This window comes from Ambystoma mexicanum, chromosome 11 (assembly GCF_040938575.1).
Source record: "Ambystoma mexicanum isolate Mex_15411 chromosome 11, UKY_AmexF1_1, whole genome shotgun sequence".
Lineage (NCBI taxonomy): Eukaryota > Metazoa > Chordata > Amphibia > Caudata > Ambystomatidae > Ambystoma > Ambystoma mexicanum.
The window spans coordinates 1,025,164,744-1,025,179,664 of NC_090934.1; the positions used below are offsets into that span (position 1 = coordinate 1,025,164,744).

The 14,921-nt window shown below is 45.6% G+C and overlaps 1 protein-coding gene across 9 annotated transcripts in view; it reads right to left on the reverse strand.

Moving 5' to 3' along the window:
- The window catches only part of MEGF11 (multiple EGF like domains 11), a 2,301,522-nt gene that overhangs the window by 1,622,940 nt on the left and 663,661 nt on the right, over window positions 1–14,921 (reverse strand). For all 9 annotated transcript variants that reach the window (XM_069624261.1, XM_069624259.1, XM_069624260.1 and 6 more), the window contains one exon: window positions 3,457–3,580. In XM_069624261.1, the coding sequence (XP_069480362.1) occupies window positions 3,457–3,572 (116 nt within the window). In that variant the 5' untranslated portion in view covers window positions 3,573–3,580. The remainder of the gene's footprint in view (window positions 1–3,456; window positions 3,581–14,921) is intronic.

Below are 14,921 nucleotides of genomic sequence, written 5' to 3' on the forward strand. Positions count from 1 at the left end.
CTTGTCTAGCACATGGTTTACATCTCTACCTGTTCACCATTTCAGTCCGTCTTTTTCTCCTGTCGTCCAGTTCTCATTTGCCTTGCCTATGCTTGCTTCTTGTTCGCAGCTGCTCTATGTGTTTTGCCTGTCCCTTTACATCAGCTGAGCAGTTTTCAAAGCGAGCCAGAGTGCACCACTTTGAGCCTTCTGACAATACCTACATAAGAAGACAGATGGCAAATGGGAAATGTTCTTCCGCAGAGCAAAAATCCTGATAGCATGCAACACCCCGGAAATGGAGTGGGGTGCCTCAGGTGTTTAAGGCAGGAATCGATCAAGAGTTCAGGGAAGGAAGCGAATGGTATCACTGGCAAAGAGCAAACATCCCTCAAAAAGCACACAAAATGTAAAGGCAAATGTCCCGGCACTGGTGCACTTCTACATTAAGGGGTGGCCAAGGATGGGAGGAGGGTGCACACAATAGTTGTTTATGGCTGAACAGGAAAACGCCACCAGCTTCCACACTGCAGCAATACAAAAATGTGAACATTACAAATTGAAAGATATCTTGAAACTCAATAAGTACTCTTTCTACCAACTAACAGATCTTGACTCATGCATGGTCAAAGACCGCACTAGCATCAATCCCAGTCAATATGGCGCAGCATCCCACATGCCGCCATGGTGAACCCAAGGCACCCAAGGATTCATACACCAAATGCCACATTGCTCCCGAAGGGGCAAAGGTACCAAGCTGGTCTCGACATTACTTGGCACACTGCCTGCCCCGCTGCCCAGGTATTAAATGATGTCATGGGGCAGCAATGGTCCTCGTGGCTTCATTGGAAACGTGCACTTGCGTGTGTGCCAGGATGTTCTTTTTTGACTACCGACTTGTCAGTCTAGTCTTTTTTCAAAATGGCACCCTGTGCGTCCTACTTGTTGCCATCGGACGCGCTGCTCTCAGAGTTGCAACCCTTCTTCTTCATATGGGGAAAACGCAGTGATTTCTCTTCTGCTATTGTAGCGCCAGGGGACCACTCCGGTGGTGATAGTGCATGGTACACAAATCCTTTAACATTAACATTAACATTAACATTGTCTTCCTTGTGCATTCTTTTCACTCTGCTCCGTTTTTCCTCGTTTCACTCTGTTGCCAATACCATTTTCTGCCTCTCGATTGGCCGGTATTCCCTCTTTAAATTGCTGTGTTACTTTCTGCTGTTGAGGTACGGCTTCTGCTCTGTGCCGTCCAGAAGCTCTCTGTGTACCTACCTGCTCCCGCCAGCTGATTCTTCCATCTGCAGTCAGTCCCAGTTGATAAGACCTGTTCTTTCTCTTTCTCTGGTCTTCCTGCTTCAATCCGTTGCTCATCTTTGAAAGCATCATTCAAATCTATCGACCTGGATACGATTTTCAAGATTATCCTGGATCTTTGTTTCTGCATTTTTGGATTGGGGGTTTGCATGCCATTGCTTGGCTTTTCCCCCAGAAGGATATTCCATTCTGTCTAGAGTTGACTCCATATGGGCAGGCACTGTGGCCTCTAACAGCGATAGACCATTTCTCTGGGATCAGCGACAGACTTCTAAAGGCAAGAAAGCAACAAAAGAAAAGAGAAGATCTACGTTGGAAACATCCTGTCAAGATCAAGGTGAGCCAATTGTTGACATTCCCGAGAAATGATCCTGTTCTCAAAGTGCTTGTTTTGTAACAGAGTTCATTGTCCCGACAGACTCATCAGACTGTGGGTGGGAATTCTACCACTCAGTTGCATGAAAAAGAGAAAGACTAACACAATATCTGTTTTCACATGAAAGGAATGTGGCTACCATTGAATGGAGCACTTTGCAATGGGCTAGGCATGGAAAGGGTTTACACCAATCATTTCTGGGACCTTCCTCGCTGTCTTCAGAGATCAGAGGCCTTTGCCAAGGCTTATAGCGGTAAAAGGAGCAAGTTCACAGCTCTTGGGTATGCCCATTTCCCCACTGGGACTAAATTACTATGTTATTCATAGACCTTGGTGAAAGGATGGAATTCTGACGTACCACGTAAAACCCAAGGTTGATGGAAGGGAGATAGCTGGCTAACTAATGACTCATGCCCCATTGCTCAAGTCATAGATAGCAGGAAGGAAAGAAACCCAACTGGGACTTCTTGAATGGTGCCTAATCTGCCCCTTTTTCGTTTCCAACTGTCTGGAAATGGGGCCAACTCCCTGGAACATCCATGATGTTACCATGCGTGTATGCTGGCTTTCGTACCTCTATGGGAGAGATGCTCTGTGCAGAATGTGGTAGCAGCTACAGACAGAGCAGGGCATTGCCCGTCCGAATGCCCTGATGCATTCGCTATCTTATCTGAAGCAATACGCACTGTCTCCCATTTAACCTATTTGCTTTATGGGGGTCTTTTCAAAACATGCAAATGGTATGCAGGCACCCACTAAAATTACCACCTATGTGCTTTTTGGGTGCCATACATGCAACTTTCAACTTTTTTGCAAAAGCGAGTACAAAACTTAAAAAGTAAAAAAGTGAAATTGCCTTTACTCTTTACAATCAGGTTTGTAAGAGATGTACATGCTGCTAGCAAATTACGCTTGGCAGACAGCATTTACAATGGTGGATTTCCAATGGAATCCGCTTGCATTTAGCAGGTGCTAAATGCTGGCAGAATCAATAGGAATCATTTACTTTTCCGCCAGCATTAAAATCTCATGCTGGCATAAACCAGAGAGGTTTTGCAGGGAGCGTGGCATGTACGAGGCAGAAAGGTATTTCCTCTCCAGTCTCACACTCAGTCTGCAAAACCTTTGTAAAATACTTCGGAGCAGTATAGCCAGGCGTGCACAGCTTTACGCCTTGCTATACCTCTCCACCCAATTTAAAATGCCCCCCTGTGTGTTCTGTTTGCTATTGTTTCTGACTGGGCATATTGTAGAGAAGAGATGCCCTCATTTTAATGACAATTATATATAGTCACGCTGCGTCCTTTGGGAAATGCCCTTTGTTGGGAAAGGGACTTTACATGGAGGTGAGCGGATCTGCTAAGCTTTGTATGAGAGCTCTTCCATCAGTCCCTTTTCAGACAAATACAAGACAGAAAACATTAAATGTGGAGACCATGAACAATAGCTCCTCGCTGGGGAAAGTTGGGGATGTCTCTAACCAAGGTAAGAGGGGTTCTAGAACAGCACGTTGGGACATTTTGACGGCCTAGGCCACTGGCAGCTTTTTTCTGCCCAAGGTGGGCGGGTGCTCACTGGTAGGCAAGTTCATAGCCTCAAATTGTGCCCACCCTACCTTTCTGTGTAACTCTAGCTGTGACACTGCCACTAAACGTTAGCCTTCTGCCATTTCAGCTCGTGGAGTTTACGAATGTGTATACAATATCTGATCTGTGCTACCACCTTCAGGCATATATACAATACAGAATTCGTGGTTCATATCAAGATAGGCTAACTCTTACCTTTCCCAATGGCTGCAAACATTGGGGTCGTCTGGGTTCAACGAGTGGCCCATACTTATGAGGGAAGACATTGTGAGCGCGTGTAGGACCCAGTGCATGTTTCTGCAGGACGCCATCTTGAAACCTGAAGAGAGGGGAGATAACATCCGTTCAGTGAGGCGATGGGAGGAAACAGGCCAGAGTAATTCACATCCATCACAGAGAAGACTGACTTCAGTCATTACAGCAGCTGAAGACGCGGTGGGAGCTAAGACCTGCAGACATTGTAAAAAACCGTGTGACAAGCATACTGTGACACAGCATAACTCAGAGACACATACAAGGAAGGAGGAGAGAAAGGAAGAAACGAGAAGAGTGAAGGGGTGGAGAAAAAGAGGAAGAGAGGAAGTAGGAAAGAAAGGGTAAGGGGAGTAAATGGAAACATTTAGAGCATAAAAAAGAAGGGAGCCAAGGGAGCAATTATGGAGAATAAAAAAAGCAAGAGAGAGCAGAAGGGCGTGTCTGCCCATGTCAACACTGCTCATGGGAAAGCCCTGAATCCGCCATGACAACACGTGTGCAATGTCTGCATGACGCGGTTACGCAGTCAGTGCGTGTGCCTGGGCTGCACCCATCGGTCTTGTCACGCCAGTTACGTGCTTTGCATTGTACGGACAGTGACAAGTGTGAACAGAAAATATATCAAATCGTAATATCCGACCACTGTAATATGTGACCGTCTGAAGGCTCATTTCGTATTTCATGCACATTTTTCAACAGACGTAATAATACAACGTAAATTAGCCTTACATCCTCTAAATCCAGTTAAAAAAAATGAGTAGAATCGGTTCCTGAAATCCGAAAGGTTGGTTACATAAACAGCGAGTTTCTGATTTCCAAAACAGGAATGATCAGAAGAATCTAGCATCAACATTATCCTGCTGCCCCCCCCTGCTCTGGCACAACATGGAGGCTAGCATCAGGCTCGCCCCCTTACCCCCACCTCCCCACCGCTACCCTGCCCTGGGGGAAGCGATTGAAGACTGTGCAGAACATTACACAAAGCATTGTAAACTACGAATCCTCCCCCTGCCACTTTTATAGCGCCTAACTGCATTCTAGAAAGTGCCACATTATATGTAGCAGCTAGATTCATACGTCCTATTGCCAAATTTGTTTACAGGCTCTCATTTATACTGTTCAACATGTGCACGAAGCCACAGCATGGCCTTCTAGCTAACAGTGCCTTAAGTATCCACACATATGTTGAGGTAACTAACCTAAAATGCACCCAGGGTGCACCCAAAATGCACCACTCATCAAACAGAGGATTGGCGCAACTTCCGCTGCAACAAGAGTGCTAACAAGGAAAGAGCACTGTTGGACTAAGGACCAATGTTACAAAACGCACACGATAATAAACAATAAATCCCACGTGTCAGGCCCAGCACCCCTCCCGCCCAAGTATAATATCAAAACGGGAGTTTAATTTAACCCAACTCTTGCCAGGAGATGAAGAAAGCAATTTGCACAAAGTAACCCTTATTTCATAAAAGTCCTCAAAACCTTCTAATAAGCAGGGCAGAGTTAAGATTGCAAAAGCAATGATTTGGGTAGAAGACTGCGACAGCACCCAGAACGCTGCAGCCAGTGGACTGGCCTTGATCTCCCAGGCTTTCCAGATCACCAGGAAACTCAAAGTCAAGGTCAAAACCACAGCCGCTCGACATAAAATCCAACAAGGAGACAACACTTCCCGAAGAAGCCAACCCCTCACAAAACCTCTGGTATGCACCCCTAACGAAGCCGAGAGCCCCGCCATGCACAGCGGGAAATACGGGAGGAAGAGAAATCTGGGATGTCGCGCGTGGGCCCCGGAACAGCCACCACTCACTACCAGAACAGAGGCCGTAACTCGAAATCAACACAAAAAGAACACATCTTTTCACAAGCAAAAAGAGCGGGAGGCTGGAAGCGTTCACCCAACTGAGTGGTACCAGCTATCACATGTTGCCAGAGGCGTTGCTAGCAGATGGCCGAGGGGGCTATAGCCCCTGGTCTTTTGGTTGTAGCCCTGGATAGAATCTCAGGAGCAACAGCCAAAAGACTAGCTAGCCCCCATTCCCCACAGTTCTGACATTAGAGTAGCCCCGGGTCTTTTCCAGACTTAGCAACACCCCTGCATGTTGCCATGATAAATACACATTTGGACGATTCATGCACTATAGAAATGCAAGCAACACCAGAGGGGGGAAAGATGGTAGCATACAGCTCAAAATATTAAAAATCAAAATGTCGTTTCCTTAATTCTGATCTCACAATCCTTAGCTTGTGAATAAAACCTTTGCTGCCAGCATAAGACATGGCTCAAACTATTATCATTTGAGCTCAAAACTGAAGTTGCTCACAAAAGGCAGTACTATTGGAAAGCAATAATCCAGCCTGGAGGCAACGCTTCCCTCATCTCAGCAAGGTCATGGTGATGGGGAAGACGGATTTTAAAATCCCTACATTTCTAGGAGAACTAACTGCTCCACCACCTCCTCTACTGTTAATCACAAATGCACACCTATGGTTTTTGCTTAAGGTTGACTTGGATAGGATCACTTAAAAAGTCTTTGCGGTCGATAGATTGTGAATATGGAAGCCCAAGGCACAAAAGGCAGCGCACAGAAGCGTGGCGTGCTTTGTTATGTTATGTTAAAAGAACTTCACGTTCAGCCTAAGGCATCATGGCGCTCAACAAGCAGGGCGGCCAACAAGCAGAATGGCGCAGCTCAGAACAAGAAGGTTTTCAAAGCCTTACGGAAAGAGAGATGGTCGAGAGTGGAACACAGGGATAAAGAAAGAGAATTCCAGGCCCTTGCTGCGGCAACCGAAAAGGCACAGCCACTCATGCGAGAGAGTCTGACCCGAGGAATTTGGATCAGAAAAGCAGATTGTGAGCAAAGTGGTCGCAAAGGAACATAGGAGATAGTTTAGTCTGCAAATATTCTGCGCCACATTTATAGAAAGCAAAGTGACTTAAAAAGTACACGTTTCTCTACGGGGAGCCAATGAAGCTATCGAAGAAGAAGAGACATAAGGGCAACAGAGGGGGTTAAAAATAACAGACCTGGCTGCAGCATTGTGAAGGAGCTGCAGACGGCGCATAAGATAGGCAGGGTGTGCTAAATACAACGGATTACAATAGTCAATATTGCTGAGTACAAGAGCGGCCACCACGGGGACCTGAAATTGTACCAGAATAATAAGAAGAACATTCCTTCGAATTTTAAGCTTAAAATTGACAGATTCACAGACCAAAGCGACCTGGCCGCACGTAGAGAGGAAAGAGATGTTAACCCCCAGATCCTTAACAGAGGAGGCAGGAAAGGGAAATGGTCCAAGAGTAACCAGCCAAAAGTCCGGAGTCCAAAAAGACAGAGGAGTGGAGGTGCCAACAACCAAGATCTCTGTCTTTTCACCATTTAGTTTCAGTCAGTTCTCGGCCAACCATAAACCCAAGTCTTCGAGGCAACCCCTGAGCCGAGCAGCAGTATTAAGCCTAGAAAGATCAAGGCGAAATATGATCTGCGTATCATCGGCATAGGAGTAACAACGGAAGCCATGGGAATGGATAAGGCGGAGAAGTGGCCGAATATAAACGTTGAATAGTGATGGGGAAAGAGCATAGCTCTGGGGGACTCCGCAGGATAGGGGAACAGGTTTAAAACAGAACGGAGAGAGAAAAACAGACTGGGAGCGGTCAGCCAGCAAAGCAGAAAGCAAGGCCAGAACCTGGCCCAACAGACCCGCGGACGATAGCCGGGCGATCAGGGTGGGATGATCAATAGTATCGAAGGCAGCAGAAAGATCTAGTAAAATCAGTGCCCCAATACCACCCTTGTTGACCAGGCAGACAAGATATTCAATCGCGGATGTCAGAACCGACTCAGTGCTTCTCCCAGGGTGAAAGCCAGATTGAAGGGAGTCAAAAAAACTAGAAGTTTCAAGAAAAGATGAAAGCAAAGGGACAACAGAGACTCAAGCAACTTCATGAGAAAAGGAAGGAGCGAAATAGGATGGAAATTAGACAGCAACAAGGGATCAAGGGAAGGCTTCTTAAGCAGGCGAATCAGTGCACTGGGAGTATATCCAGACAAGAAAGAGATATTGACTGAGGATGTAATCAGTGTAACAATCTCCCCTGAGATCTTCTTGGGAAGAGCAAGAGGAACGGGATCCAGTGGTGAAGCAGACTTAAGGTTATGAATAGCAGTGAGAATGTCATGATCAGAAAAAGTGGGAAAAGTAGACCAATTAGCTTTAAGTATAGGCAAAGACGCAGTGGTTGCACAGCAACATTGCTAATGTTCTGACAAATAACATCAATCTTATCAATTAAATCGGAGAGAGAATCACATAGAACCTGGGAGGGCACAGTATGTGAGCTTACCTTAACAGAAGAAGAGAGTGAGTGGACCAAGTCAAACAACGCTTTAGGTTGATTTATGGCTGCCTCAACCTTCATACTGAAAAAGGATTGTTTGGCAGAAGTAATAGCCTTCTGGTAGATAGCCGCAGTTAGATGAAAGAGAGTTTTGTCAGCCAAAGAGTAGCTGGCTCTCCACTTCCTTTCTGACTACCTACAGAGAAGTCTGTGGGCCTTAAATTCATCTGAGAACCAAGGCTCAGAGGGACGATTTTTCTTTTTACAAAGCCTAAGAGGAGCCAGAAAATCAGCTACAGTCGAAAACGTCACAGCCAAGGAAGTCAGAGAAGTCAGAGAAGTCAGAGAACATGGCGCATTACACGCATATTGGGAGGTAAAATATCTACAAGGTCAGAATTAGAAAAAAGATGCCAGCTACGTTTTAAAACACCTTGTCTGGCCACAGGCGGAAAAGCGACTCGAGGTGGAATGGAAAAAGGCACCAAAAAGTGATCAGACCATAACACAGGAAAAGAGGAGGAAATAGTAATCGACCCCTCAGGGACAATAACAAAATCAAGAGTATTGCCCAACTGATGAGTAGGGTCAACAACTTGCTGCGGGAGACCAAGGTCGGACATGAGAACCAGGAAAGTGGAAACCTGCAAAGCACCAATCGTGCTAACAGGGAGGTAGAAATCACCCACAATCAGGAGATTGGGCGACTTAAGCTGAAGGTCAGACACAAGGGCAGGAAACTCTGCACAAAATATACTATCAGGACCCGGAGAGCGATAGACCACCAGAATCAACAGGGAAAAGGTGGGAGAAACCAAACTACAGGCTAATAAAGACTCCATCTTTAAAGAATGATCGACCACAATACAGGAAGTTTTAAAAATGTTTTTATGTATTAAGGCAACTCCCCCCCATGGAAAGATGGAGATGCAAGCAAAATGAACAAACTCATAGTTGGATGGCAGAGCTTGAATTATAGATGGGCCAGAGGTTTCACGAAGCCAGGTCTCAGTCAAGAACAGAAAGTCCGGCTGAGAGGTATTTAACAAATCGTGGCAGTCCAGGACATGCGCCACTATTGGGCTTCCAGGCCAGGTCCTGCAGACCATGAATGGAGGCAGCCAGAGGCTACAGCAGATAAGTGGAAGGGTGGAAAGGGCCACGCAGCTGCAGAGTGGTCCAAGGGGCCCCCAAAGGGAGAGTGTCTGGAATCAACGACAGAACCTCCAGGTGCTGCCTTTTCAACCTGGAATCTCCAAGGTCCGCGTTCACCCTTCAGACATAGAGCCCTTAACAATATATGCTGAATGCGATTAACTCTGTGGAATAAACACAGGGCCCAGCTGATCTCGGCCACCGTTCCCTGTGCGAAAGCTCTTGTGAACACGTTCGCTCTTGTACATGGAAACTTTATGAACTGTTCATCGAGAGAGGCATCACGTGCCAGGACTTTTAAACATTGAGCAAAAGTATTCTCTGGGCGCACTTCCGTGAGTCCGCCATCAGTCGATTTCTAATATCCATCTACTCATGAAAATCTAGGAAAAGTTAAAACTATGCAAGTGCAGGCCTAGCTAGAGCTGTCACGGAATACCGGGGAATCAGCGATGGGGGTTCAGACTGGGCGGGTGCACTGCTACTGTGGACATGCCAATGGAATTCTGTCTGCTTCAGATCTTGGGGCGGCAGCCCTGTTGATATTGCTGGTCGGCTCTGCAGTTTTTGATACTCTGGACCACTTCGGTCTTCTACATCGTCTGGAAGCGTGCCAGAGTTGCTTGCTTTTTTTAGGTCCTTCTGGGTCCCAGTGACCGATAGTGTACCTCCTGGCTCTCACCTCTCACCAGCATTATTCAAGACCAAGTGACAGCCAACACACAAACGTCTTTGGTCACATTCTTTTCAGTTCTACGCCCCCTTCTGTGGGTAGTGCAAGGATTAGTTTATGCTTAGTGTAATTAGGATTAAGCATCGCAGGGTTAGTAGCAGGACACGGTATCCATCGTTTGGCAACTCTGCAGAAAACTCTCCCTCATGACATTCGCGCGTTACTTTTTAGGGAGCGCGTGACGAAGGTGCTATTTTCGGATCTTTGCTGAGTCCATTTTCTGCTCCTGCAACCTCCAATTCATCACTCGGCTGCCTTTTCAGGACCCTTTAGGTTTGGAAGAAAGGGAAATTTGCAGCAGATTCATAAGCAGAAATATGTAACAGCACAAGAAATGCTGCTGTCTTTTGAACATTCTATTAATAATGTCACAGTTATAAAGACTGTTCATACCCTTTTCTTAGAAAGAGAACTGTTTTGGGTAATGAGATGTTCTGCCACTCCAAGCCACTGTAATGCTTAGAATGGCGAGATCAGGCCATTTCACTAGGACACCATTTTTAGTTTTGGCTACCTTTAAGCCGAAACTACTGCCATTAAAATTAGAGCTTTAACATAAGTGCTTCAATTAGGGGCTTTGAATGAGGGTCTCTTATGCTTTTTACTGCAGATGAGATATGAAGATGGATGTGGGTTCTTTTGCTATGTGTCCCCTCCTTTTGAAGCCCATTGCTAAGTTAAATGGATGTGATTTTACACCCATTCCCACCCATCTCGACTTAAAACCACACCCCTTTGCACTCTTTACCTGCATTTGTATTATGTGCTGAATTTGTCAGCCATTTTTATTGGATTGTATTTTCAGTCTGTTGCAGGCTGATGGTCCCCACTTGTTTCTATTTACTTTCCCTCTCTATTTGAATGGCTTGTCCCCTACCCACCTCAGCCCTCTTCTCCTCGAGGGTGTTCCTAGGAGGGTGAATCCCCAGATCAGGTTGCCTGATTTATTGTGCAAGTTCTGTTTTTGCGTCAGCTTTTCTGTTTTCTGCTATATTTTCTGAGGTAACTTCTTCAACAAATGCATTGTGACACCAGTAGACGGTAAAAGCAACGTACAAACGTACACACATTAATAATTGTTTGTGTCAGTGGCAATAATGACTTCACTCTTTCACTTTGTTTAGCCTATCCTTGTTTTAAGTAGGTGGGTCTCAGTTCTGGTCTGTTTCTTGGATGTGGGTTCCCGGGTCACAAAGGTTTTGTTTGCGGGTGGACTGCTCGCAGTGTAACTGGTCGGGCCCCCGTTTTGACCATACATTAAAAACAGGGGCACAAGCAATTTGTGTCCCCAGCTGCCATCCCCACTCATCATGTTCGGTATTTCTGGACCTAAATTGATCCAAAAAATTCAAACTTTCAAACTAATGGTTGTGACCGAATTCGGTCAAATCTACCATTCGTTCAAATATATTCGATCAATTTGGGTAATACCTCTTTTGGATGTGGGTTGTCTGTCCTGTGGTGCTTGTTTCATACTCAGCGAGGCTAGCAGCCCTCTTTCCAGTGTAGCCCACCAAAGGAAGGAAGAGAGAAGAGTGGATCCACCCCCTAGCCCCACCACTGGTCTCAGGCTGTTTGCCTCCACCGGAAGCTTTCCTTTGGGTCTTGTGAGCCCCTGTATCTTCTTGCCTGCCTCCACCTCATATTCCTCCCCCTCGTATCTTTTCTTTTGTGCCCCATTTCTATCTTTTGACAACATACAAGGAGGCACATAAGCTACGATTCTCGCCCCCTTCGAGGATGCCACCCCCTTATCTCCCAACTGCACTACTCCACCTTGTGCTTACTCCTACCACACCCCAGAACTTTCTCTCCCTGTTGTAAAGTAAACCTATGTATGGGCTGCAATTGTGGCAGGTGTGTGGTTAAGGGAATGCTAGAGTGGAGGAAGCACAGTGCTTGGCGGTTAGAGAGTGATGGTTGGGAGAGGTCAGTGTGGGATCTAGACTGACAGCTGTTGGTGGTAGCCCCCCGAGATGAATCATGCCAGGCAGGGGAGCAGCAGCATTGAGGGACTCAGTTTCAGAGCCGTCATGAGCAGGACACAATGCAGCACCTTAACAACGGCCTGGCAGTTAATTACACATTGCTTTTAATATCCGATGCTTTATTGTGAATGCATTTTTAGGCCATTGGCCAGTGATGGGACATTTCCAACTCCAGACACTATACTCCCCCAGTTACGTAGCACATTTGTGTCTCCTTACAAGGCCATTAAAGTGAGCAACACAATAAAGCTCCCATTTAAAGACTAGTTTATAGCCATGATGTTTACCAGCTTGAGTGGCAAACAAGTTTGCTTTTATGAGGATATGTACATGTTAACTTTGCGCATAAAAGCAAGCTGAAAGTTCCCAATGTCCATTCTGTGTGACTTAATTCCACATTTTTTAGTGTGTCTCAAAGTACAGTAGCGTGAAACGGGGGCCTTTTTGGGTGAGCATTGTTTTGCATTCTGCGACATACAGTTTTCCATTCAAGTTGTAAAATATAAAAGGTACACTATTCTTTTGGTTTAAAATGTTTAAGTATTTACATATTTTCAGTCTGCTTTAATATCAGATTTGTGCATTTTGAAAGAAAACTCTATAAAACAGTATTATTATAGTCCTTGAAAGCACACACTTACATGTGTGTACCAAGAAGCTTGCAGAACGTACACGATCGTACCCGAAATTGCAGATTAGGTGAACATACTGTGTTCCTTGCTTTACCAAAGTGTGTGATCCAGGAGGAATAACTTAATCTCACTATGACTTAACTTCAAAAAGTGAAGTCCTTAAAATAATTACATCCACACCATTTGAAGGAAAGACTCCCTTGCAAAGGGGCAGAGTTGAATGATTTTAGGGACAAAGGGTGACTTCTCGTGCTCGTATGTTAATGGTGTATGAAACCATCACCAAGAATCACGTTGTTGTTGCACTGTTCCTTATTCATTCTCATATCACTTAATTTGACAGGCAGCAGAATTGTCTTACTAGCCAGTCGTTTCACCAGAAATTCTACTATGACTGACTCACTGACTGAAGCTTAGCCATCGTTTGTTTCCTGCCCTTTTGATGCAAGTCACTGAAGTAAAGTTGATTGGGTCATCCAGAGTACTACCCTCAAAAGAAGGAGTGAAATTATTTGCTGTGCCATAGACTTTTTTATCTGTCCTTTCATTGTTTATTCAAGCTTTATATCATCAAGAGGTGAGTAACGGAACTAATGTATGAGTGTGGCAAGGTTGCTTTGATGCGCTGTTGTTGTGTGCATATCTTAAAAGATAAGACTCTGTCGTGTGTGCGTTGAGATATTTTGTGACTTGTCTGGCGCAGCGGCGGATGTGCGCTCCAGGTTGTGATATTCCTTTTCATTAGTGGGTGCACTTTCATTGGTGGGAAGTGAAGGTAAAAGCATTACACCCGTAGCTTATTTAACTAAAAATATAATTTAATTAATTCCCATAGGGCCAGGTACCAGAGGGTGATTTTCTTGAGAGATACCGCCATGCACCAGATATACTCCTTTTTAAAATCCTGCAGGAAAGGGTCTTAGTGTTAGACCCTTCTCGGGACTGCTGACGCTTATAAAAATGGGTGAGGGAATGAAAATCTTAAAATGTCACACTCCTAATCCTTGTACTCAAATGTTGATGGTGGAGACTGCTCATGAGCAAGTATCTTTGGTTTCAAATATGGTTATTCTAAACTTGTATTGGAATCCAGCAAAAGTAGACCAGGCCGAATTCATGGGTTGTGTGTTGGATGGGATAGATCAGGCCCGAGTTGATTACGCTGACCCCTATATCATACTCTGTGGAGACCTGAACATCAGGTGTATTGACTCAGAAGAGCTTCCCAATAAATATCTAGGTGCGTCTCTCACCAGTAAGGTGTCAAGAGCCTGGTGGTAGGTGCAAGAGATGGGGGCCAGGGAATTATGTATGCTCAACAATAACACTGAAATGGACATCCCAGCCAAATGTACTTGGAAAGAAAGTCAATTTAAGGCCCCATTATATGATTTCTTTGTTTCAATTAATGTCCATCAGGGGGTAAAGTCACTGGTGGTTGCTGACACGGAATCCATGATCACTCACTTCTAAAGCTTTGCTGGGTAAGTCCTTTAAAGGAAAAGCGTGAGGGCAAATGCTTGTATGTTCAGGTCTCACAGGGCAGAAATAGGCTGTGTATGGAATCCCAGGATGTCCGAGAGGTAGTGATGCAGCTGAGAGAATGGCTGGAGTCAAATGACACAAACCTAAATTATACACTCTTATTTGCTAAATACATGTCTCACTCACCTGTGTCTCTGCAGGAGCGATGGATGAGCCTCCTTTGACCCCGAGTTCTCACTTCCCCTGTTTCACCCGGAGGAACACCTGTCAAATGTAAGATGCACACTCAGACCTGGGTTCACCTGATTCCCCTGGGCCCCCTTCTCTCTACTATGTGCTGTGATGTCCCCTAAGGGCTTACCTTGGTTTTTAGTGGGGTGTGCACTCCATCCTGCATTCGCAGGGGCGCAATTCTATTGTAGATTCACAGCCCTACACTCGTAGGGATGATGCCAATATCTGTTTGCCGAGTTCTGATGCCACACACTGTTATATGTCTTCACAGCGAGGCAGAGTGTACCATGTGCTAGTTTCTTCACTAGCAAGAAAGTCCTTTCCACACGGCAAACTTTAAACAGTGGATTTTGTGAGTCCGGTATTGTTCGAATTGTCTTTATTTTGCCAAAGGTATCTTGGGTGAGTAGAGCTGCGTGTAGAACTCAGAACCGCCGGTAGGTATGCGCGGCATTATAGGTTCGAGCGCATCTAGTAATGTCTCTCCTTTCCTTTTCAGGAGCAGATTATGGAGTGCTTGCGCCACAAGCCTGGGTTCAGCGCTACTGGAGAGCCTCGGAGGTCTGGTAAGAATGCACAGTGGCTTTGGTAAGTATGCACAGCGTTACTGGAGCAAGTGCAGTAAGTGATGTCTCTCCTTTCTTTTGCCGGAATTTGGGCGCTCGGGCTACAAACTTCTTTGTGCTTACAGGTGCCGGTGTAAGTTTCACCTCGTGTCTGGGGAAAGCTGCGGCGTGGAGAAAGCAGGTAACCAGAAGCAGGTTGATCCGGAGCAGGTAAGCAGAAGCAGGATGATCCAGAGCAGGTAAGCAGGATCAGGGTGAGCG